Source organism: Grus americana, chromosome 1 (genome assembly GCF_028858705.1).
Source record: "Grus americana isolate bGruAme1 chromosome 1, bGruAme1.mat, whole genome shotgun sequence".
NCBI lineage: Eukaryota > Metazoa > Chordata > Aves > Gruiformes > Gruidae > Grus > Grus americana.
Genome location: NC_072852.1, coordinates 207525588 through 207549579, shown reverse-complemented (window position 1 = coordinate 207549579; position 23992 = coordinate 207525588). Strand labels below are relative to the sequence as shown.

Sequence of the window (23992 nt, the reverse complement as noted above, 5' to 3'; positions counted from 1 at the left end):
CCATGCACTCTCTGCTGAGATCCCAGCACTGTTTCAACGTGAGACGTGATGTCAACTAAAAGGCACTCGGGGACGTGGGGAGGGAGGGTGCTGGGGGAATGAGTGACGCCCCAAGACACACACAGCTCACGCTTCCTGGCCTCACAGTCTTGGATGCATGCTCAGGTCCATGGAGGCTCTCTTGTTTCTACCAAAGTGATTTTTTTTGAGCTTGGACAAAGCAAATAATTTTAGCCGTGCAGTATTTATATCCAGGCGAGCAGCCAGGACATACCTCTGTCTATGGTTGCATCCACTGTTAAGCAAAAATGTCCCACTGTTTTATTTATTAGTCAAACATTTCTACTAATAGCTAAGCTAATTTTATCATTTTCTTAATGCTGTCTGGTGATGACTCAGTCTGGCTGGGAGGAGTCTCAGCAGCACAGTGCCTGGACTCTGAAAAACCAGTGTTATACGGAAGGCAGGGCCAGCCGTCCATGCACCACAGTGGGTCTGGCTTTGGACTTACTTGTTTTCCTTCTGTTTTCTCCATGCAGATGTGGAACAAAGAAACCAGTGAAGTGTTCCACAAGTGACCTTATTGGGCGGGACGGAGTGGACATGCACTTGTCTCTGTAAAAGCCAGCTGCAGCTGTAACTTTTAGCAATAGCATCAGGAGCTGGTACCCATGCTGCTCTACAAGTGTTTTCTCTGTTTTAGCTCTTTATCAATATTTTCTGCCTGAGTCAGTCCTCAGTTTACGTTCTGCTCTCCCTTAACTTCAGGATCACTCTCACAGGGCTCCAGGTAAGTGAGCTATCTAGTCTAGGCAAATCTTTAAGGCTCCTTTTCTCTTCAGTGGACAGTGACAGGTTCATCTGGAAGGTAATTCACTCGTCTTGGGGAATCTCAGAAAATCCTGCCCTGTATTTCATTAGTATGTTATAAAGGCAGGCAGATGATGTCGGGGTTACAAGGTAAAGCAATATAAGCAGTTTTGTTCCAAAGATGAGATTAGGTTAAATGAGATCCTTCTGGATTTAAAATTTCTGTTGCTGCATACAGGGGGAAGCAGGCAGAGAAAAACACAGTGAACAGAACATGCATTCAAAACCAGTATGTCGGACCTGCAGCACTGGTCCAGCTCGTTTAACGGCTGGCAAGGAACCGTGGTCTGTGGTGTTTGATGAAGCTTCAAGATGCAGCTATGTACTTTTTATAAACAAGGCTGGAAGGAATAGAGCAGCCAGTGTGAAAACACAGACTCTTCTAATTTATCTCAAGTCTCCAAACCAGGAACACAAGAAAGAGTTTATAAAAAAAATAAAACAGCTAAGTGTCATCCTGACCAAGTTAAAACCCAACTCAGGTTCCTTTCCAGCAACATCTCAGTAGTGCAGTCCTCAAACTCATTGAAAAGAAGTTCATCCATAGGATCAATCCCCACCTCCATCTGTGTTTAGGTAGCATGGGCCTGTGATAGACTCAGAGCCACCCTATCGAACATGAGATTCCTGCCCTGCTGTGAGAAAGATCAAAGCACAGCGGCAAACTACGCCTGCGCGAATCCCTGATACACAGGTGAAAACAGCAGGTTCAGTGATTCTCTAGCAAGGACCAAGCTCTGCGGTGCCTGTGTACCCGCTTGTGTGCCTCTGCCCAGGTGCTGCTTCAGGGATCCCCTGGTTCGCAAGGTAGCAAAAATAAATTTTTTCTTTGCATTTCATCCATGGTTTTGTGGTTGTTCCTGTGTCCTGCCTGTGTCAGCTCACACATCTGGTGTAGTCAGCAGGATCCAGGAACAGCCATGCCATGGCTGGAAAAAAATTCAGGGGCTGGGGAGGCCACGACAATGACAGTTGAAACTCCTATGTGCAGATTGCCATGGAAAGCAGCATCGGATTCTTCTCACAAGTTAGTGGGGGGATTGGCATGGTTATTAGTTACTGGTCCAGGAGCGCTTGACCGTGAAGTTGTTGCAAAATGAGAGAACTGGAAAAGGAAGTCAAGACTTTACAAGATGCAAAAGTGATCATGCAAGAAGTAATTACTATTCAAGCAGTGTGGTGCTGTGGGCTGCAAGATAATGTAGAGTGGTCAGTAGCACATATCCCTAATAAACAAAGGGACAGATACAGAAAAAGTAAGGTTTTGATTTCCCAAGTTTGTGCTCTGACCACAAAACCTTCATGAAATCCCAGGAAATGGGATGGAATTATTTGGAGTGAATCCTTAGACTCTGAGACTGAGTTTGAATCTGAGCCACATTTAAAAGGTAGGGAGGTGGTGGAAGCACAACCTCTCATACAAATGGTGGGGCAGCAGATACCTTGAGGGAAATTAGGGCTGTAATTTCAGGACCATCTGTTTGGGTGGTGAAAAAAAGGAAAGCCGGCAAAACCCAAATGAGTTACAGTACGAGTGATGAGGAAACAAATATGGAATGATCTTGTTCAAGCCAGTATCCCATGTTCAGAAATAGATGAGATCACAACAGCAGAAATGTTTCGCTGATGGCAAAAGTTAGGGCTTACGCAAAAAAAACGACCGGCCCTTGCCCCACCACCAACTCAGTGCCCACCCTCCACCCCGCCTGCCACCTCAATGCAAGCCACTACCTGGCAAATGCCGAAACAGCAGAAATGAAGGTTTAGCAGGTGTATGGGATTTGCATGGCAATGTTTTGGTAGTGAGGGGGCTCAGGGGTGGCTTCTGTAAGAAGCTGCTAGAAGCTTCCCCTGTGTCTGACAGAGCCAATGCCAGCCAGCTCCAAGATGTACCCACCACTGGCCAAGGCCGAGCCCATCAGCAATGGTGGTAGTGCCTCTGGGGTAACAGAGTTAAGGAGGGGAAGAAAACCCCACCACCAGGAGCAATTGCAGCCAGCAAGAGGAGTGAGAAGATGTGAGAGGAACAATGCAGACATCAAGGTCAGTGCAGAAGGAGGGGCAGGAGGTGCTCCAGGTGCTGGAGCAGAGATTTCCCTGCAGCCCATGGAGAAGACCATGGTGAGGCAGGCTGTCCCCCTGCAGCCCATGGAGGATGATGGTGGAGCAGATATCCACCTGTAGCCTGTGGAGGAACCCACACCAGAGCAGGTGGATGCCCGAAGGAGGCTGTGACCCTGTGGGAAGCCCACACTGGAGCAGGCTCCTGGCAGGACCTGTGGCCCCATGGAGAGAGGAGCCCATGCTGGAGCAGATTTGCTGGCAGGACTTGTGACCCCGTGGGGGACCCACGCTGGAGCAGTCTGTTCCTGAAGGTCTGCACCCCGTGGGAGAGACCCACATGGGAGCAGTTGGTGAAGAACTCCAGCCTGTGGGAAGGACTCACGTTGGAGAAGTTGGTGGAGGACTGTCTCCCGTGGAAGGGCCCCCAGGCCGGAGCAGGGCCAGAGTGTGAGGAGGAAGGAGCGGCAGAGACACCGTGTGATGAACTGACCACAACCCCCATTCCCCGTCCCCCTGTGCCGCTGGAGGGGAGGAGGGAGAGAAATGAGAAGTGAAGTTGGGCCTGGGAAGAAGGGAGGGGTGGGGGAAGGTGTTTTAAGATTTGGGTTTTATTTCTCATTATCCTACTCTGATTGATTGGTAATAAATTCAGTTTCCCCAAGTCGAGTCTGTCCTGCCAGTGACAGTAACAGGTGAGTGATCTCTCCCTGTCCTTATCTCGACCCAGGAGCCTTTCGTTATATTTTCTCTCCCCTGCCCAGCTGAGGAGGGCAGTGACAGAGCGGCTTTGGGGACACCTGGCCTGCAGCGTGGGTCAGCCCACCACAGCAGGTCCCCCCAAACTGCTGCACTGTAGCCTCTTACCATCAGGGGGACCAATGCCCTCGTGTTCCTTGAATGGATTTGCCGTTCGACCTGTAACCACCTTGTGTGGATTCCCGAAGTGGGATCCTGTTGTGCTGCCCATCCTACCAAGGTGGTAACTGTAAAACAGTATCGTATTCCAGGGGGGAGGCGGAAATTATCAAACCATTCTGACACTTCAACAAGTGGGAATCCATAAGGAAACTATGACTGCTTTCAATAATCCTGTTTGGCCTGTTTGAAAACCAGACATCACTTGGAAAATGACTGCAGATTATAGAGAATTGAATAAAGTCACTCCTCCCATTTGCAGTTACAGTACCAGGCATGGTGACTCTGACATAGAAAAAATTAGCAAAAATGTACAGCCCTGGAAAGTGGTGATAGATCTTGATAATGCTTTCTTTTCGATAGCCATTGCTTCAGAAAGTCAAGACCAGTTTGCCTTTATCTGGCAACAAAAGCAATATACTTTCCATTTATTCCCTCAGGGATACAAACACAGTCCCTCCATTTGCCACCAAATGATAGCAGCTGATGTAGCACTATGGTGGGGTACCATTTATATTAATGCTCTATTGATTATGGCAGAGTCACAACAAGAAATCGAAGCAGCTGCTGAATTGCTGAAAATGCATTTACAGGACCGAGGTTAGGCATTTAATCAAAAGAAAATACAGAGCCCTAGTACCACTGTACAATTTTTGGGAATAGTTTGGCATGGACAGCTTAGAGAAATACCAAATAATGTACAGCAAACAGTCCAGTGATTTCTGTACCAACTACAGTAAACCAGTTACAGACCTTCTTGGGACTTTTAGGATATTGGAGAACTTTTATCCCATATCTGGCGGTATTAACGTGGCCTCTGCAGAAATTAACTAGGAAGAAGGTTGTTTGACAGTGGACCAAGCAACAACAAGACGCCTTTGATGCCTGCGGTTATCCTTAGTTATCCTTTAGTTACTGAACTAGCACACTGTGCAAAGGGTTCGCCCAGTAGTGAGGCGATTCTGGCATTGGAAGAGTCTTAAACACTCGCATTGTTTCCTTCAGACGTGGGCAGAAGCGAGTTTACTCTGATTCAGATGAAAACAAAGAACAACAGCTTGGAAAACAATGGACTCCCGACACACAAGCAAGATCAACCAGGTTGATTCTCCTTCAGGTCTTGATTGCAAATTCGTGGTATTTTAGCTGGTGGGGCTTCGAGGGAGGCTTTGGCTTACGCGGGGCTGTGCCAGTGTAGAGGGCTGGCGCTCAGGACAGTGGTATTTTCTTCCCAGCACTGCCGCTCGCCTGGGGAACGTGAAAAAGTAACCCCCCCTCCCCAAGTCCTGCACATTTCCTTCTTTATAAACCCACCGATAATGGACCAAAAGCTTTTGCTGTGATCTGTAGATGCAATATCCCATGTAACAGCAGGCTATGAAATTTGATTTTCTATATTACAAAGCCCAGAGGGCTTTGGTGTGTAATTTTACCATCAGAAGCATCACCTTGTGATGCTAGACTTGTACACTGAGTCCTGCTGTGGGGCACAGACTAGGGATGAGGCAGGCTTCTCCTACAAGATCAGTAACCATGACTGAAGCCCGTCCTGGATGAGATGAGCCTGGCAAAACTTGTTCCCTTCCTGGGTTTTGATCTGTGTTTTGGGGTTTGGGCACTGGAGCGGGAAGTCTTAAGCGGTTAGGAGTGTCAAAACCTGATTAGCAGAGTTGGTTGGTTCAGAATTTGTGGTAGCCAGTTCCTTCAGCTGAACATGGAGCTCTGTGGTGGGTGTAAGCAAAGCCCTACCTGCAGAAGCTGGAGGCCTTTTGAACAGGGCGTTGTGTGCTCCCCTGCAGACTCGGGGCTCAGCAAGAAGGTGTGTGCTGCAAACGCGTCTAGAGACATGCCTCGTCCTGGCAAGACTCTGCCTGTTTCTGTATCATTGCTGCTGAGGATTAGTAACTGAAACCGAACTTTGTGTTCCCCTCCCTCCCTTTCCTGTTCCCCTTGGCCTGTTGCCTGCCATGGGCATGGTACGAGCAGCCACATCTCACGTCTGTCCCTGCAGCCCATGCTGCTCACGTGCAAAAACATGCACATGAAGCAGCTTGACCTCATTGCTTCTATCCAGTAACTACCTCAGCATGCCTTTAGTAACTTTGTTTTGCTGTCCTCACATGTAAAATTTTAAGCAGGAATAGAGGGAGGAATCCTGCTCCTGTGCAAGGTGCTGCATCCCACCGGTTGGGAGTCCCACCACAGCACAGCGGTTGGATGAGTGGCTGTGGAGGGAAGGACAACGGAGCTGGTGCCTGTGGGGGTAGGGCTTGCACAGGAATGTTTGGCGTGCAATGAATGCACTTTCTGCACTATTCGCATCTCTTCCCCCTTCAAGTTTTCATTGTTTTGGAGCCTGCCTACTCCAACAACTCCAACTCCTGCAGTCTTTACCAGCTATGAACTCTATAATCCGTGCTAGGTAGGCTTCAAAGCACTCCGCATCAGGTGTAAGGATGCTCGGTTAGAAACATGTGGAGTGGTTACGTACTGCCTTGTGCTGGGGGAAGGGTAGAGGGCTGGGGTGCTCTCCAGGGGGTTCCTGTTCATTTGGGTGCTGCACAGAAGAGATCAAGAGCATGGTGGTGTGGCATGGGCACAGGGGCTGCTGCTTAGAGGGTCCGGGCTGGACCACGAGTCTCTTGCTCTTGTGCTTTCACTGCAGGACTAAAGGGCAGAAGGTGTTTCGCTTTCTGACTTTGTGAATAGGTGACTATTTGTGCATAGTCCAATAGCAAGCAGCTTGGGGCAGCAGGACAGTGACTGGAGCACTTCACGGCAGTGATAAAATTGACTCCAAACCTCTCCTGCCTCCAGATGGAGGTAACACTAAAACCTCAATCTCCTAGATGCTGATACTGAGCTTAAGAGTTAGAGAACAAACCAAGTTACTTTTCCTTGAGTGCCTGCAGCCAGGAGAGGATTCATGGCTACAGATCTTGAGGATATGCAGGCTTTTAATTCTTTCTGCAAAGCAGTGCCAAAGCCTTATCTTTTGTCAGCAGTGACTGTCTAGCTTATGAGGGTCCCTGTGTAATGTGCTGGCTTCTGGGATTTCTGTTCTCGTGCATCCTCTGGGGAGCTGTAACACCTACCCTGAGATCTTGAGTTTTACTGCGGGGAAGGAGATCGAGACATGAGATGCTACAGCCCTGGAGCTGAGTGCACCCTGAATGTCACCTGGTGAACCAGGGTTTGGGGACTGGCTGCGCCTCGGTCCAGTATATAAGTGTTACACAGCCACGGACAAGTTAATACCGTCTCCCAAGAAAGTCAAGTCAGACAGTTACACAGCAGATTGCAGCACAGATACTGCAAAGTCTGGCTCTTCTCTTCTTCTGAGCTGTTTTCAAAATCAGGAGGCTACCAGGTCTGCTCTCCAGAGGCTTTGGGTTTTCTCACTTGTAATTTAACCTGCAGTCCCACTAGCCACTATTTAAAGCACTAATTTAAGGCCAGTACTTCCTTCCACCCTGCTGTCAGTTAGTGTGACCACAAGCATTGCTGCTTTTGTTTTTTAGAGGAAATACTTTGTCCTGGCTGTCACACACCAATGCTATTCTGTGAACTGTGAGGGCAGAAGCTGTGCCCTGTACTCACGGCAGTGACGGGATCCTGGGACTGTTGATTGTGTTTTTCACGTCTAAATCTTTCCCCAGGCAGTACTGGCCAAGAAACAACATATGTGGAAAATATGATATTACATTTATGCCTAGCAGCAGTTGCAATATGTATTTCAGTAGCAAGCCCAAGGCCTGAATGGAGAATGGAGAGAGACCTGCTGCCCCTTCCCTTGCACAGCCAACACGCTTGATATTTCACAAGCTAAATCCCTGCGGTGGCGGGAGTACGCTGGGTCCTGCCCACAGTTTGTCTGACCAGCTGTGGACATCCTGGGCTCACTTTACAGCCGGCACAGAGACGGAAGTGTATCTGGAGGATGCCATCTTATCCTCTCCTGGCCATGTAGGATGATGCACGTCACACCCTTGGGGTGCCCACTTCTCTGCTTCAGCTGTTGGGATGACTGGGGTCCATGTGGGCACCTCCACCGCTGATCTGAGCGGCATGGAGGACGTTGGAACCAGGGAGCAGCTGGAACCTCACCTCCATCTATTGGGTCTGGCCAAACCCTTAATGCAGAACATGTCACTCCTCCTCCCACTCCTTTGTTCCAAAACACGGTGGTGTTACTGGAGACAGGCAGTCCTGGGTGTGGCTGCTATCTTGTCTCTTGATTAAAGCTTCTGGATCCTGCCAGCAGGTTTAGCTTTCTCAAGGATTATGGCTTTCTCATTCCCTCTTCTCAGATGATGCAAGCCTAACAAGTCTACACATCTAATTTTGTTCCCACTCATCAGTCTTCTGTCAATGCAGACTGTCACGAGCTGTCTCACACCTTGTTTTCAGGCAGCAGCTAGCACGGCGAGCTCTGAGCATCATCTGAATTGCACCACACTTTTGAAAAAATAAAATATAACGAATAATAAAAAGTCAGTAGTAATACCTAGGAGAAAAGCATGCAAGTGGGGAACTTTCCTGCCCAAAACTGATTTAAGGTGTGAAAGAACTGTTGTGGCTCTGACCAACCAACGATCTGTAAAACAAAAGCGATTACACTTGAAGCATCAATTAATTTATTGTAGTTGTTATTGTGTTAAAAAGCGTCTCTTGATTTAAAGAATGAAAGTGTTGGAGCTTTCAGTGCATCTCTAAATAACTCATTTTGATAGTTAATCATTGGCACTATTAAAAACGTGGCCTTTTACTGCTAACCCTAATCTATCCTACTTCTGCTGTCAAGCACAGGATTGTCGTTGTGCTTGTTTCTAACAGCCTGGAGATTAACAGAGATCTCTTGAGTCTGAAGCCTGTAATAAAGTGCCAAAGTATGTAGTCTTTGGATTTTATTAATTTTATTCAGTATTTATGCAATGCATTTGTACTTCATGGTTTACAAGGTCCCTGTCAGACTCCCACTGTGCAAGTTTTTGTACAAACCCAGAACCAGTCCCTATCTTAACACTGTTACTGCCCAGAGAGCAGTATGTTTGGGTGTTTCACCTTTCCCAGTCCTCATCCTCTTCCTCTGACTGTGCACCGCAGACAACCTCCTCCATAATTTTGGTTTAAACCTCCTCGTCTTTTTCTCAGATCAGCATCCCTGGCGGTTTGAGAGGGTTACCAGCCCCTTGCTGGCCGACCCCTTTTTGTGGGCATCACGGCAGAAGGTGAGCAACACAGCAGCATGGTCGGCGGTGGGCCACTCCTCACCAGCACAAGGGCACCGTGGGGAAGGCGTGAAGACATCTGTGTGAATGCCTAACGAGTAGGCAGCAGAGACTGGCATCAAGACCTGGTTTTAGGTGGGAATCCAAATCCCAACAGCACATTGCTAAGCTCTTCCTCAAAGAGTTTATTGTCCTTCTGCCCCGCTGGCCCTTGAATCTCTTACTTTTAATAGGAAAATTGTTTAGCTCCTGCTTTTCTCCCTAGCTCAGCACTGGGCTCCTTTCCCAGACCAAGTTTTTAAGCTAATTTTAAAAAAGAGGCTGTTTCCCCATGAGACAGTGAGGAGGCAGATGTGCTCTCTGACATGCCATGGCATGTCTGCTGCACTGCCGTGCTACAAGCCCAATCTTTGGTATCTCCACTGATTCCAATGATGCCCCTCTAGTGGGACTGCTTGCCCGTGGAGACACTTTCTTCTTCCTGTCCTTCCCAGAAAAATGAGACAGTTCCCACACAGCACTGAGGTCCCACCCAGAGGTCGTGGTAGGGCATAGGAGATCCGGCCTGGAAAAATATTTGGAGTCAAGAATGTTTTGAAAGACTAGACTAGAAGGGTCAGGCATGTGAGGAGAAAGATTTGCTATTTGTAGCAAATCCAGTGTCAGCCGTGTGAATAGAGAGACAGGGCTGCAGGCACAGTGTGGGAAAGCGGGCAAATGAGCCCAGCAGCTTCTTCATGGCTAAAGGGTTTGAATGCTGGTGTGCTCTTCAAGTTTGTTTTGCAGGGAGGCATTCTTTTCTTTGAGACATTGGACTTGGTGCTTGAGACCCTTGGGGAAGAGGAGGACTGGTCATCCATGGTCAATGAAAATGGATGAAATCATCCTGTCATTCTCCTTTCCCCCTCTTCCTCCTAATGTTTTCTCCTCATTTTCTTACCACAGAAGGGGACAGCTTTCCTCAGCTTGCTCTCATCTCACTTGACCCATCGCAATCCACCTCCTGGATTTCCTCACACCTATTTCCATTCATTTTCCTTCTTAACCTTTCCTTAGTACCCCAGTTTTTAAGGAATGCAGATCCTCCTCAACTCTAATTTTTGCCCATCATCCTCCTTTTCCTCCTGGTCAACACCATTTTCTAGATCCTTACCTCTTTTCTTACCCTTCCTTCTCTCCAGTCTCTCTGTCCTTAATTTATTTTCCCCAACACACTTTATCTCTGGTATGCCTTGCAAACTCTATGTCCATCCAGTCTATTGCCTACAGCCTCTCCTGTCCTCCCACACACCTCTGCCTGCCACCGAGAGATCGCTTTTCTCATGTGCCCCTTTGACCACATCACCTGCCTCTTTGCATCTTCCCTGGGCTCCCTCTCCTCCACCACGTCAAACACGAGGTGCTCGCCTGCACTGCTGGCACCGTTGGGCTTGTTGCACTGTCATCCCTTGGCGGGCTTGGACCCAGCTCCCGTGAGGCCATGCTGCCACCACCAGCTCACACTTCCAACCCAGTCTGCATTTTGCCAGAGCCCTTCTGCTCCCATCAACAGCCTTAGGGCTGTTTTGGATTTGATCTTAATGCTCCCTTTGGCATCAGTGCCTATAGGCATTGCTCCCTGTCACTGCCTATAGGATAAGCTATTGGAGCACTGAGTCGTCAAAACCTCTGACCAACTCCACCTCTCTGTGTTTGACTGCTGTGTCTGTCTGTGATCCCTTGGCTGAGAGCGTGATCTTCCCGGGGCAGGGCAGTCCTTTGGCCTTTATCTCCCCAGCACAGTGAGTGCCACACCATGATGATAGCACTAGTCTCTTAAGTAATAGTGGTATCAGCAAGAACAGAAAAAAATATACAGCTCCATGTTCAAGGGTCGTAACAGCTATCTTAAATTAGATAGAAACTGGAGAGGGGCCTCGCTTGAAAAGAAAATGTGATTGGGAGTAGAAGAGTGGAACTCCATGCTGGCTTTCACACTGATGCTCTTCATGGGAGGTGAGAGCCTGAGGCTCTTGCTCTTCAGGCTGAATCAAGGGTTATCCGTTTGCTAGTAAATACAGAGCTAAACAGGCTGGCAGACCCCAGCTTCACAGCCTGAAAGGAAAGAGCGTCTCAGAGTTCCCAAAAAACAGGTAAGAAGCCCTTGAGGCTCAGAAGACAGCTTGGGGCTCTGCATCCAATGAGACAGAGGTGCCACTTTGGGGCAGGAGGTTGATGTGCAGGTCCAAGACAGAGGCAGGATGTTTCCTGGTGGAAGTCATCGATCTGCTCAGCATGCTGGTCACTGTTATGCCCACCTTGAGACACCTTTCTGGTGGACTGGGACATGCCTGTCCTGGGGCAACACATGTCAGTCTTTGAGTGGAGTGTTTAAAGGCATCGCCTGGGGAGCAGGGCTTATTGTGCTTGTGAAAATATTTTCTTTTGCTGCCCAGGTAATTGCAATCCTGGGATCAGAAAAACATCTAATTGCTAAGGTTTAGCTTCAGTTCTTGATTTCCCAGGAGCCTTTTTACATCCAGGAAAATGAAATTTTAAGCCTCTCTTTTAGAGCTGCTGTCTTCAGGCCAGGCTGTGTCTCTGCTTTTATTTCCATCATCTTTCCTGAACATGACTAACTCTTTCTGTCAGGGCTGGGTGACCAGGCGTCTGACTGGACCCAAACCAAGCCCACTTACTACATTTCCTGTTGTTCCCCAGCCTGCCTCTGTGTCCCCCAGCTGATAACATCACACCAAGGGGTGCTGACGTATTTCCTTGCCTTGATACTTCTAGAAGTCATCCCTGAGTAGAGGAATGAGTCTTAGAGTCCAGTCTATTTTTAGTGCTTTTACAGGCTCCTTCTCTGACCTTGGCCAGGCACTTTAACCACCCGCTGTCCAATTTCGTCATTTGCAATATAGACTACTCCTGCCTCGTCTGCAAAGCACTTGTGGGTCGGTAGCACTTGGGAGTTGTTTGCTTGGACATCACATTATAAAAAGGGACCTGTGCCTTACTGGCACCCACGAATTTTTAAGTTGTTGGCAACACAACTGATCATATCTAACTTCTTGGGTGGGAAAACGCACATTTTCTTAACTGTGAGGAGCTGCCCTGTAGTCTCCTTTCCATCCCCATTATTCTGAAAACATTATTTTTCCCAGCCACTGAAGGAACACGGCCGTTTGCCCAGCAATAGCCGAGGTATCACAGGCAGCTGCTCACGGGGCAGATGGTTGCTCTGCTGATTGTAAATGCAGAGGAAGAGTTTCATTACCTTTAGGTAGATTTTTTTTTTTTTTTTTTGGCCAGCTCTATAAGTTTGGTCAAAATCTTCGGAGGTGGGTGTTGCTTAGAGGTACGTGATCCGAGGGTCTTCCTCCTTTTGCCTCTTTTAATCTCTTCTGAGGGAGGGTCTGCCAAGGTGAGGTGATACTGGAGGATTTTGGATGCCCCATACAGCTCCAGGAGGACAAGAGGAGTATGCCGTTCCCAGGCGCCTTAGCAGCATGTGGTCGGCACCAATAGTGATGACAGGCACCCCAAAAAGGGGCAAAGTGGGTTCCCAGCAGTTCCAATATCCTGCCACCTCCCTTCCTCTCCCCCTCCTTTGTCCAGGCTCACAGCCGGAGAGGACAGCTAACACCTTCTTCGGGGTGGCCGATCTGACTTTGCAGCATCCCCCCTGGCAGCCCCAGGAAGATTTCTGGCTGCGTCAGCCAAAATTCCTGCCGGGGACTCTGCTGCAATGCAGCACACCACACCCCCACGGGCGCTGAGCCCCAGCCCGGACAGCCGGTGCTGCTCAGCTCTATCCCCGCACGGCTGAAGGCTTCCCTCCTCCTCCTCCCGGCCAGCCCTGATGATTTCAGGTTGCTTGGCGTTATCTCCCGTGGGCGGTTGGCGTCCGCAGCGTGTGTCAGCGCAGCCGGGCGCACGTTCGGTTTCACAGGGCGCTGCCTGCAGAAAGCGCTGGCTGCCCGAAGGGATCGGCTGTGGTTTCATATTTCATTTCCCTCGCACGCTACACCCGAATTCCAGACGCTTTCTGGCTGCGCTGCTGCATGGGCTCAGGGCGCAGGTCCTCTGCCGTACCCAGCGGAGGCAGACGGGGCTCCCCTCAGCTCCAGGGAGCGGACCATGAAGACGTCAGTTGTGTTTTTGCTTTGCCTCTCAGTTTTCCCAGGCTTTTCCCAGGGCAGAGTTGTCGGAGAGGATGAAACTGGTTTTGCCGAGTGTAACGTGTTCTTCCCTGGACAATTCCCACCCGAAGGGTTTACGGAGCCGTTCCATGTGAAAATCTGTCAGCGGTACAACAAAGAGCCACGCTTTGCAACCCTCTACAGTACAAAGGACAAAATCCCTCTTTATTCAGCTTTTAAGTATACAAAGCCAGCCCAAAACGAGGAGGAGAACTGGCTGGTCGAACCACAGGTAAGTCAGCTTTTCCTTCACTCTAAAGCAAATGTTCCTGGAGAACATTTCCTCTGGGGATAGGATTTTGCAAAGGAGGCAGGAGCTCTGCTTGTTGAACTCCTTTCGATATTGATTTAACACAAGCAGAACTTATTTTTGTGCTTGGAACTGAGCAAACAAATATTTCCTTGTCCCATGGGGCTTATTAATGAAAGCTGGGAGGGGAGAGGAAAGTCATCTCTGACCCCAGCTGATGGGTCTGTCCTGCCTAGCCAGCTATCACGGGCAGGGAGCACTGCCGGTGGGGAGCAGGGTTAAACATCGCAGTGGCAAGTTGAAGTTTGTTTTGTTGCCAGCGTGATCGCAGTGTTGATAAGAGCTCTTTAGCTTCGCTGCGCAGGGATAAAACATCCATTTGCGGTTCACCAAGTTGACGCTGCAGCTTTTTGTCATGTCCCTGTTACACAGACTCCTGTACGGAAATGATTGCCGTGTCCTGGAGCGTGCAGGCTTCAGTTGGGTCAGGAGTGCGCAGGATAAAATTAATTCTGCTGGACCCTCAGTGGTTTTTGTCTCCCTTGACACTTGGCATGTTTAGGCAAGTCCTTCAGGCTGTTATATTGAAAGGAAATCCTTAAAAACTTGCTGGTGCCCTAAGAGAACCAGTACTCCTTACCTCTTTTATTTTGCTGTGGTTCAGGTTTTTCAGCAGTGATCACGGGGAATTTTGTAGCAAACACCAGGCTACCTCTGACCCTCGAGCTCAGGAAAGACTAGCAGCATGCAAGGGTGCTTCGCCAGAGCAGGAACGGCTGCAGTACCAGCGCAGCGTGTTGGGAGCGGGGCCCTCGGGTGCTGGACGTAGCCAGAGTCAAACCTCACCCCTGTCCCAGGAGAGCAGCTGCCATGCTCGTGTTGCTCGTGTGGGGTGATGAGACACTCAGCTCATGAGGTCACAGGCAGTGAAGACGGGAGATCCTATGTCCCTGTCTTCACCTTGGACTGTCTGCCTGATCTCTGGGCTGGGGTTTGAGATGCAGAGGTTCCCAAGGGCCCTTTGATCTGCTCTCCTTCCACTTCACATATGGCTGTGGGAGGTGTTTGCTTGCCCTTTTAGAACAGAGGGAAGCTTTTTGCAGCCTGCTGTTATGGAGTTGAGAAAGGGTGATGAATTTCCAAAGCACAAAGAGGACCTAGGCAAGTGAGCATCTGCTGTCAGTGTCATGGAGGCAGTGAGGCAAAGTGGCAGAGATGAGATCCTTTCCCATTTGCCTTGGCCGCTGATGCCCTTCATCACCTCCAGCCACCATATCTCCTCCTGCTCCTCATGGTCTGACTCGCCAGACCTACCCAGGCAGGCTCCTGCCACGGAGCAGTGGGCAGCTCCTCCACAGCAGCTTCAGTTCTCCAGCACCTCCCTCCAGCTGGCTCCCCTGCCTTCCCTGCTCCATGCCTCTCCACCCTGCACCTTGTCACCCCTGCCAGCACCCCAGAGCCCCAACCATGTGTCTCCTGCCTCCAAAGCGTACTGCGGCCCCAGAAATAATTGGCCAGGTGCTACCTTTAGTTGCTCTGGCTTCTCCAGAGAATCCCCATGGGTTGCTGTGGGTCTGTTCTTAGTTTACACTAATGAGTCCGTGTCACCCATTGCTGAAATGTAGGTGTCTCGGAGGTGGGAGGTAGCAGCTTTGTGGGTCACTGGAGGAACCTCAGTATGAGACAGAAAACTACTAGGAAAAAAAATTGGCAGAAGAATCTGTAAGGGAAGGAAATCAGGACTACAAAAAATTCCTGTAAGTCAAGAAATAAGCATGAACACCCCTCTCAGGCACTGCCACGCTGGATCTGGGAGGAGAAAGTGGGGAAGAGATTTCACATCCATTGTGTGTGTCCCTATCAAGGCTAGGTCAGATGGTTAGGAAAGGTCAGATGGCTGCTGAAGGGAACCCTTAGCAACACCTGCTCTGCAGCATAGCCTCATGAGGTTACAATGCTTATTTTCTGGGTAATTTCTTTGCCAAGACAGGGATGGCCGGGTATGAGCAGGCTCAGCTGCACAGTGGCATGTGCTTACGCCTATGTGTGTGCACATGGAGATGCAGAGGTACAACAAGCAGAAAGAAATCACTATTAAAATGCTCTCAGCACTCTGGTAGGGGCCTCAGGGTTGTCACATGGGGGTTTTTTTGGGTAATGATGTAAGTGGTGAGGGCACCGTCTCACTCCCTGCATGCCTACCTCCTCAGGAATGTCTGCCTGAGAAACAAATGCCAATGTAGCACAGAGGCAGTAATTGGGTGAGAAGTGCGAGGAATGTCAGTGCCACCCACTGCTGATTGGCAGCTGGAAACAGCAAATTAATTCAGCAATTAGTGAAAAATTAGAGAGCAGGCAGGGTAGGCTGATGAGCAGGGTACTGATGGGACTTCCCCAAGCTCAGGTCTGAAAACTTGCTCTGCCGGATTTCCTAGGGGTTGACAACAAGTCACTTAGGTGGCTTTCACCTCATCTTGTTTTGGCTGTCTGAAAACCTATGGTTTTGACTCTTTCTGGAGCTTAGAGAGAGATGGAAAACTCTGGAGTTTCTTTTTCTGTCCTAACGTATGAGGGTCTAGATGAATCACCTTGTTTTCATTTGGTTGACGACTACCACCAGCCAGATGACCAAGGTGGGATTTGTATCACCCAACTTAGCTACCTCTGAGCTGCTCTTGCCATCTCTCTTGGCAGACAGTCAAGAGAAACAGGTACTTCTAGAGCCACTCATGTGAACATCCTACAACAGAAACCTTGGCATAAGATGTACCGTGCCTCCTCCCTGAGAAACAAGTCCCATGCTAAGGGCTCGTGCAATAGTTCCACTGCAATCAAAGGTACAAGCGTGCCTGAGGCAATAGCGAGGGGAGTGGGATGCTGAAGTTCACCTGGGATCCTAAGTATTGGGGTGGAGAAGGTGGGAGGTAACAGTGTCCTGCCTTGTTAAATGACCAAACTTGATGGAAGCTGCTTGCTCTAATAGCTGTGTGTTGCCGTAATTTTAACCCTGCTCTGCCCCTCCTGTGAAACTGCAACCCCCACTTTATGAAGCACATCAATATTGTTAGGTGCTCACATCCATACAGGTGTTCAGATGCATAATTTATTTTTAAATCCCCATCCCATGAATGAGGTGTTTACCTGTCTGCTTGGATCTTGCCCTTAGCTATTCCAGGTTGCTTGGGCAGGTGGCTTCATGGCTGACTCCACGAATGCAGATATGCTCTGGCAGTGACACAAACCAAAAACTTTTTTGAAGCAGTGAGGAAAGGTAGCTTGCAATGCAGATTAGATGCAGTGCTGGAGACAGCATGCCTTTGGGGCTGAGCTGGAGGAGACGTGAAAACCTTAGTTACGCATGAGTTATTACAAATCATAATATGAGTTATTATGTGATGTCAGAGCTGTACACATGAACAGCACACGGCTGCATTTTTATCATGTTCTTTTTTAATTGCACCTAAACAATCCCGATGGTATGTGCAAAAGCCTGCAGCTGAATGGGTAACCGGAGACATATTTTCTTGATAGGCACCTCAAGGTTTGCATGCATCAGCTCATAAGCAGAGAAAATTAAGTTTATACCATCTACTTCATGTAGGCTGGGAATCTCTGCCAGGAGGCAGAGCTGACACATCACGGGTCTACATGTCCTTGTGGTACGGCACCACAGGCCCCCCCCCCTGCTGTTTCCCTTCATTTGTCAAGAAGGTGGTAGGGTCCTGGAGTAGGAAAGGGGCTGCAGAGCTGCTGTGGAGCGAGAAGAGATGAGTGTCTCTGCTCAACAGGGCCATAGCATGGGGGGCAGTTCCCAGGCACAGTCTTGCACCCATGATCTGTCCTCCATCACCGTGAGATTAAACACACTGGGTGCACCCCTTGTCCCATGGGAAGCACCATCATCTCATCAGAATGGGGAGAATGGGTTTGGGGAGGCAGGAAGGGACGGTGATTTTGTGGAACGCAAGATGTCTGGCCTCGTCAGCCAGCTGCAGCCTGTGAATTTGGGGTGTCTGAGCAAGAGGAGCAGAATAAGGCAGAAGAAGCACAGAGTAAGTCTTTTTTTCTTAAGTGGTGTATTTAGAAAAAGCTACGACTTGTGCATCAGCATGTAGGACTTGCTGTGATCCTTCCAGTCCTGAAGCAATAAGCATCAGATACATCAAAATGAAGTGCAAGAAACCTCCTAGCAGGAGATGGGGGTAATGCAGCCCTCTGCAATGGCTAGTGTTGGCACTGTGACCAGCCTTGGTGCAGAAGGAGCCCTGGACAGGGGGGGCTTGGCTGATGGAGGAGGCCAGCCAGAGCTCAGTCCTCTTGTGAGGGTGATGGATCCTGCTGGCGCTGGCCCTTTTGCCCTCACTCTCAGCACAGGCTGGCGCAGAGCTGCGAGGAGGTGATGCAGCACTAGGAGGATGCAAACTCTGGGTAAGGTTGCAAGGATGTAATTGGACATCTGTCCAAGTGCATTGCAGGATGGTCAGGGGACAAGGAAGGATGACTGCAGAGTGATTCAAGGTAGAAAATTAGTTGTCTGCCATAGATGGCTCCAAAATGCGTGTTAAATAGTGCAGTAAACAATCTGTAGGCCAGGAGCAAAGACAGCATGTTTAACTGGGCCAGCGCAATGCTGGGACCTGAGGGCCATGGCCTCTGAAACAGTGACCACAGGGGCCGTGACTGCAAGAGACCGTCTGCCACCCCTGAGCTTCCACCAACATGCTCACCCTCTAATTTGGGGAAGACAATGACAATCTGTCTGGCACACCTCCCTGGAGCAGCTGCAGGCAGTGTCACTAGAAGTGACTAAGGAGCAGACAGAGCTGTGGCCGCCCCAGAAAGACCTGAGCACTCCCTGGCATTCAGTGCTCCTGCTCCCACTGCTCGTTACCTTCCCGCACACGGCTCTGGGAGGGATGCCCGCTGCGGCAATTGCTGCCTCTGGCTCTGCGGCGTGGGAATGGCAGGCATGAGCAGGTAGCACAGATTCCATCGAGGACCTGTGGTGATGCCATCCTCACCCATGTTATGCTAGGAGCTGTGTGGTCATTAAGGATGAGATTCAGACTATTAATGATGTGAGGTTCAGATTATTAATGACATGAGGTTCAGACTACTAATGACAAGCCCTGAGAGAACCCTAGGAGCTCACTGCTGTGTCTGTGTTCAAGACAGGGAAGTTCAGGTTACCTGTCATGGCGCCTGCCTGCATTCGGGCTCCTTACACAATCAGTGGTGAGAGGTAGATGCCTTCTCTAGGCGTCTTATATGCCATATTTTTTTTTTCTTCATGGCTTGGATTTGATAGCTCAGAGGGACTGAATTGAAGTGTCATGGCAGGTGCTTAAAGGAACTGGAGATACCACCACTGTAGGAGGTAAGAACATGGCCATCAAGCCAGCTATTGGCCTTAAAAAAATCTCTTCTAGAAAAAAAAGAAACACAAGTTAGAGGCTTGGTGCAGGGTGGCTGGTGAGATTCTGGAGGCTGCGTTGTGCTGCAGACCAGACTGGAGAGCTGCAAGCATCCCTTGCAGCCTGAACTGATAGGTTTGGCAGGGCAGCTAAGTAGAGCATACACTCCTCTGAAGTGCTGCAAGGAAAATAAGGAGGGAGCACAGGATGTGATCTGAAGCACAGCGTGTAGTAGCAGTTGTAACGGAAAATATACTTCAAGGACCATTTTACATGTTGCTTTCTAGAAAGGCAAATTGCATCCGGTAACTCTCCTCTCTACTATTTCAGATAGACGATCCAGAAAATGACCTGCATGAGATGGTGCACGAAGCTGATATCATTGGCACTGTGACCAACCTTGGTGAAAATCAAGCCTTGACCTCAGACTACGTGGGCTCTGATTATGAGAGAGGGCTGCTCAATCCCAGCTTGCTCAATGAGGAGGATTTCCAGATGGCCACTTACACGCTCACGAATGCCGTCCCTCTGAGTCCATCTCTGAGCAAAAGCTGGCACAGAGATGTCGGGAGGGTAGTGGAGCAAGCTCTGGTCCCTCACTGCTCCAAGAAGGATCATCTGTATCTCCTTGCAGGTGCAATTCCTTCCAATATCCGAGTTAAAGGCAAGGTGTCAGTGCCAGAGACCCTCTGGCTGGCAGCCTGCTGTGATGCTCCGGAGGGATGGTCCCTGGGACTAGTGAAAAAAACGAATGATGAAAACAGCTTGGAGGACCTCACGGTGGGAGAGCTGGAGAAGCAGCTTCTAGCAGGAGTTCACTTGTTCAAGGGCAGCTGTGGGGAAGACAACAAAAGCCAGGAGAAAACAGAAGCAATACTGCAAGCTGTCAGTCAGATCCGCTCTGGAGAGCAAGTAGGAACAAGTGACAACCAGGAGGCCAAAGGCAGCGGCTTGGTGAGAAGAGTGGCTGGCATCATTGCTACTCCTTTCATCAAACTTCTGGAACTCCTCATCTACGTGTTTGTGGAGCTGGTGAAATTTGTGTTTTATATTCTGTGGCTTGTTATCAAGCAGGTTGGTGGTACAGTTCTGGATGGAGTCTACAGCCTATGGACTGGGGTGGTGTCCTACCTTAAAGCCATCAGCATGGTGCTCATCAGAATCCCCTATGATGTGGGGAGGGTCATCATCAACATCTTCCTGGGCTTTGTGCAGATTGTTCAAGATGTGGCATTCCTCACCTACAGGATCCTGCGCATCCCCGTGGGATTTGTCCTTCATCTTGCTGCTTTCCCTTACCACGCCATCTGTGCCATTCCCTCTGTCCTCAAAGACGTGGCCACCGGGATTGGGGGCACCTTCTCGCTGGTCATCGATGCCACAGCTGCCCTTCTGCATGGCTTTTATTACCTGGCTGGTCACATAGTCAAACGGTTTGTCCCTAAAGGCTCCTCTGATGACTGATAGGGATGGAAACAAAGGCTGAAAAGACACGGAGTGAAGGAGGAGTGGGACAGTGCTTTAAGATATGTGGCCAAACGCTGTCAATTTTGTTCTGGTATTTATTGTAGTGACGTTAATAATAATGAACTGAGTGGGGAGTAACAGGGAGGGCTGAGGTAATGTCACTGGGGGATGCCACCATTGTAACTCAAGTTCTGTCTATTATAAAGTATTCGGGTTTTATCGGTGCGGGCCACAACGTTTCTGTGATTTGCAGATGTCAAGATGCTTCCTCTGGGAGATGCGTGCTAAATGTGGTATGAGGTTATTTCTTTCCGGCTATGACAGCACTGACACTTATGCACTGGCAGTGGGCTCTGCAGAATTCCATCCCTACCAGGGAGGAGGTGGTGGTCAGGGGAGGATTTTAGTTATGGAGGGTTTTCTGGGACCTGGAGAAAGGAGGAGGCGAAGAGTGCAAGGATTTGGGGCTGGGAAACAGCGGGGAGCAGGGTGGAATGGGGACAAAGTCCTGCTCTTGGTTGCACTGCTCATTGCACTGGATTCCCACTGGTGGAGGGGATGTGACCGGGTGTATCTCATAGTCCTCAGGCTGTTCCAGGCAGCTGAAATCCCATGGATCTTGCTGTGAGGAAAGACCCGCTGCCTGTCCTTTCGCATGGTGGGAAAACATTTTCCCTTAGCCATACCAAGGTCATCTTCCCCCAACCCTTCCTTGCTCGCTGGTGGCCACTGAAGGTCTAAGCCCTGAAGCTTCAAGGCGTGGCGTTCCCTGAAGGTCTAAGCCCCTGAATGTCTCAGGCCTCTATGCTCCAAAGCCCAGCAGCACTCAGGAGTCACACTTTTGGCTTTGAATCAGTTGCCACCTGCCCTGCCTCCCTTGAGAGCTGACAGCTCCCCTAGCACGCAGCGGTATTTATGTGCCTGAGGTCTCTGTGACACAATGCCCAGGCTGGCGATGGGTAAGACCACAGCTGTCCTTCTGAGGCTTGTTTTGAAAGCACACCTCACTGGGGAAAAATGATCCTGCTGGATTTTCCTCTAGGGCAAAAGAAAAGCAGCTCTGCCCTTCCCACCAGTCTGGGTTGTTGGCAGGGGCATCCTTAGAGAAAGGGGACATGGGAGAGGTGGTCCATGGGGGGCACGGTGGGGGGCAATTGCTGCTTTTGTGAGGGGTCATTTGCTGTTTTCATAGCCCCTACCCAGAAGCAGAGTCAGAGCGGGGCAGGAGCCAGCCCCGGGCAGGGCAGGTGGGTCCCCTGGGTGCTGTGCTGGGAGTGAAGCTGGCCTGAGGGACGTCAAGGAAGGTAGTCCTACAATCGGGAGAGAAAAGGCACAGGGATTAGGATACTCGTGGTGAGTTGCTTGCACTTGGATGTCCTGGCAGCACTCATGGAAGAGGCCTCTGCCACCCACCAGAGGAAGAGAGGTCTGCGTGGCTGTGGCAGCTGCAGGAACCAGCATGGCCAAGCTCAACCTGAGCCCTAACACCAAAGCTTTTTGCTGGGCATTTCCCCTCCTTAGCCGATTTTGGAAACCTGGAGGAGGGAAGAAGAGGTTATGTTGCCTCTGTCTCCCGTGGGGACTATGGATTGCCAGGTGGGAGGAGAGGCAGGAGGGGGATCTGGGGTGCAGTGCTCGTTTTGCTGTGTAAATACCCACCTGGTGAGCTCATGCACAAGCAGACATGTTTATGCCTCAGGGGGACCTGACCTCTCTTCTGCACTGCTCATCCTCTCTGCTTGCTCTTCACCCCTTCTTCCCCCCCAGCCTGAGCCAGGACCCCCCGCATCTGGGACACCGGAGCCAGGGCACATGTGGGGGGCTTTGCAAGGGACCATCAGAGGTATGCAGCTGGACGAGGGGCACAGGGACACCCACTGCTGCTGGAGGAGGGCACAGGGGTGCTGCCCCACCCCAGGGCTTGGCTCAGTGAGGGGCTTTGGATGTCTTGGTGCAGCTGCCTGCAGGAGGGAGGCTCTCGGTCTCAGCAGTGTTTGCTCTGGCTGGACTCCCAGAGGCATTTGGAAGTCCTACATGCACAGACCCTGCCCTTCCCCCCAACTCTGTCCCTCCCTCCAGCTCCAGGTTGATTGTGGACCTCTGATGTGCCGTAGCTTCCCGTCAGGAGTCCCAGGGGTGTGCAAGCCAGTGCTGCCGTCCCCATGGTGCTGTGTTGGTGGTGGCCAGTCCTGAGTTGAAGAAAGCCTGATTACTCAACAGCAGCTTTGCTTCTCTGTCTCACGCTGCCTGTGGCAAGGCTGAGCTGGGGGAGGGATGGATTCAGAGGGTAAAGGAGGTTTGGCTGGTTCATGGCGGCAACAGAGGGTTGTTTCCTTTGCTCGGGGGCTGCGTTCAATGCAACCAGCTGATGATGCTTATGGTGTCGTTGGGGATGTCATCGATGGGGATGAAGTGGGAAGGCAGTGGGATGAGGGGGGAGAGAGGGTGACTCCTTGTCTCACCTTTTGCGGGCCAGGCTGGTTTGTGGAGAGAGGCCGCCTGCAAGCAACGCTGGCTTTGTTCAAAAGGAAAGGCAGCTTTTGGTTGCGAATGTGGGTATAGTTGGGTGAAGTCAGCAGTGTTTTATGAGTCCCTCCTTTGCCTTGGAGCTGTTGGTTCAGGGATTTTGGGTGCAAGGGGCAAGGTCCAGATTGCTGCTCCTAGCAGGCAGACAGCAGCCTGCAGATGCTCTCCAAACCAAACTTTACATCTCTGCCTACTTGAACGTGCCTTCCCTGCTGCAGAGCCAGATGTGGGGCTGGTTTCCCACTCCTTCACGAGACTCTGTCCCAACCCCAGCACTCCTCTCGAGCTACATGGTAGCCGTCAAGGCAGGAAAGCAGTCAGCTCAGGTCCCAGGAGATGCCGGGGTGAGGTGAGAGTGGCACCAGCCTGGGAGACCTGAGGTCCCCAGCATCCCCTGAAGGCAGCATCTCTCAAGTGCAGCCCAAGTATTGGGGAGGAGGTATCTGCCCCCCACAGCTGCCTGTCTCATGCCTTCTGTGCAGCCTTATCTCTGACCCACCTTAGCTCTGCGGTGCTGCACAATGGCTGGTGAGGCACTTCTTGGGGGTCCTGCACCCAGAGCAGCTTCCCCACACCTTAACCCACCAGCCCCCATATCCCAGCTCCACCAGCATCTCCAGTGCACCCTCTGGTGACAGTGACGTGGGAGCTCATGTGCTGAGAGGCAGCAAAGCTGAGACACCTTGGGAGGTCTGTGTTGCCATGTCTTCATCACCATCGCTACCCAGCGTAGCTCGGGTCAGGCCAGCAGGTCTCCATGCTGCCCGTGCTCATGGGCAGACAGTCCTTGATATCTAAGGAGCTGCAGCACTGTAGGATTTGGGCAGATGTGGAACAGTACTATTAAAAATTGTCTTAACATGCTCAGGTTTCAAACACTGAGAACAGCAGCCAGCACAGGGCATTTTTTCTTCTGTGTTGCATGTCTGAGCAGGCGATGGGAAATCTGCCTCGAATGCTGAGCGATTATCACAGAACAAGCAACATCCTGCTACAAACTAACTATTGTTTGAGATTATTGTTATCTGGGCATGATTTATGGCTTGTGAGCTTTACTCTATCCTTGGAAAC

General features: G+C 50.3%; 1 protein-coding gene across 1 annotated transcript; it reads left to right on the top strand.

Moving 5' to 3' along the window:
• Positions 1–12819: 12819 nt before the first annotated feature.
• ENDOD1 (endonuclease domain containing 1) lies at positions 12820–20684 on the top strand. The gene is made up of 2 exons (XM_054807957.1): positions 12820–13496; positions 19259–20684. The coding sequence occupies exons 1-2, from the start codon at positions 13203–13205 to the stop codon at positions 20390–20392; spliced, it is 1428 nt and encodes a 475-aa protein (XP_054663932.1). The 5' UTR covers positions 12820–13202; the 3' UTR covers positions 20393–20684.
• The last annotated feature ends 3308 nt before the right edge of the window (positions 20685–23992 follow it).

Coding starts and splice junctions, on each gene's coding strand:
- ENDOD1 (XM_054807957.1), top strand. CDS start 13,203: ATGAAGACGTCAGTTGTGTTTTTGCTTTGCCTCTCAGTTTTCCCAGGC. Junction 13,497..19,258: donor ACTGGCTGGTCGAACCACAG/GTAAGTCAGCTT, acceptor CTACTATTTCAG/ATAGACGATCCAGAAAATGA.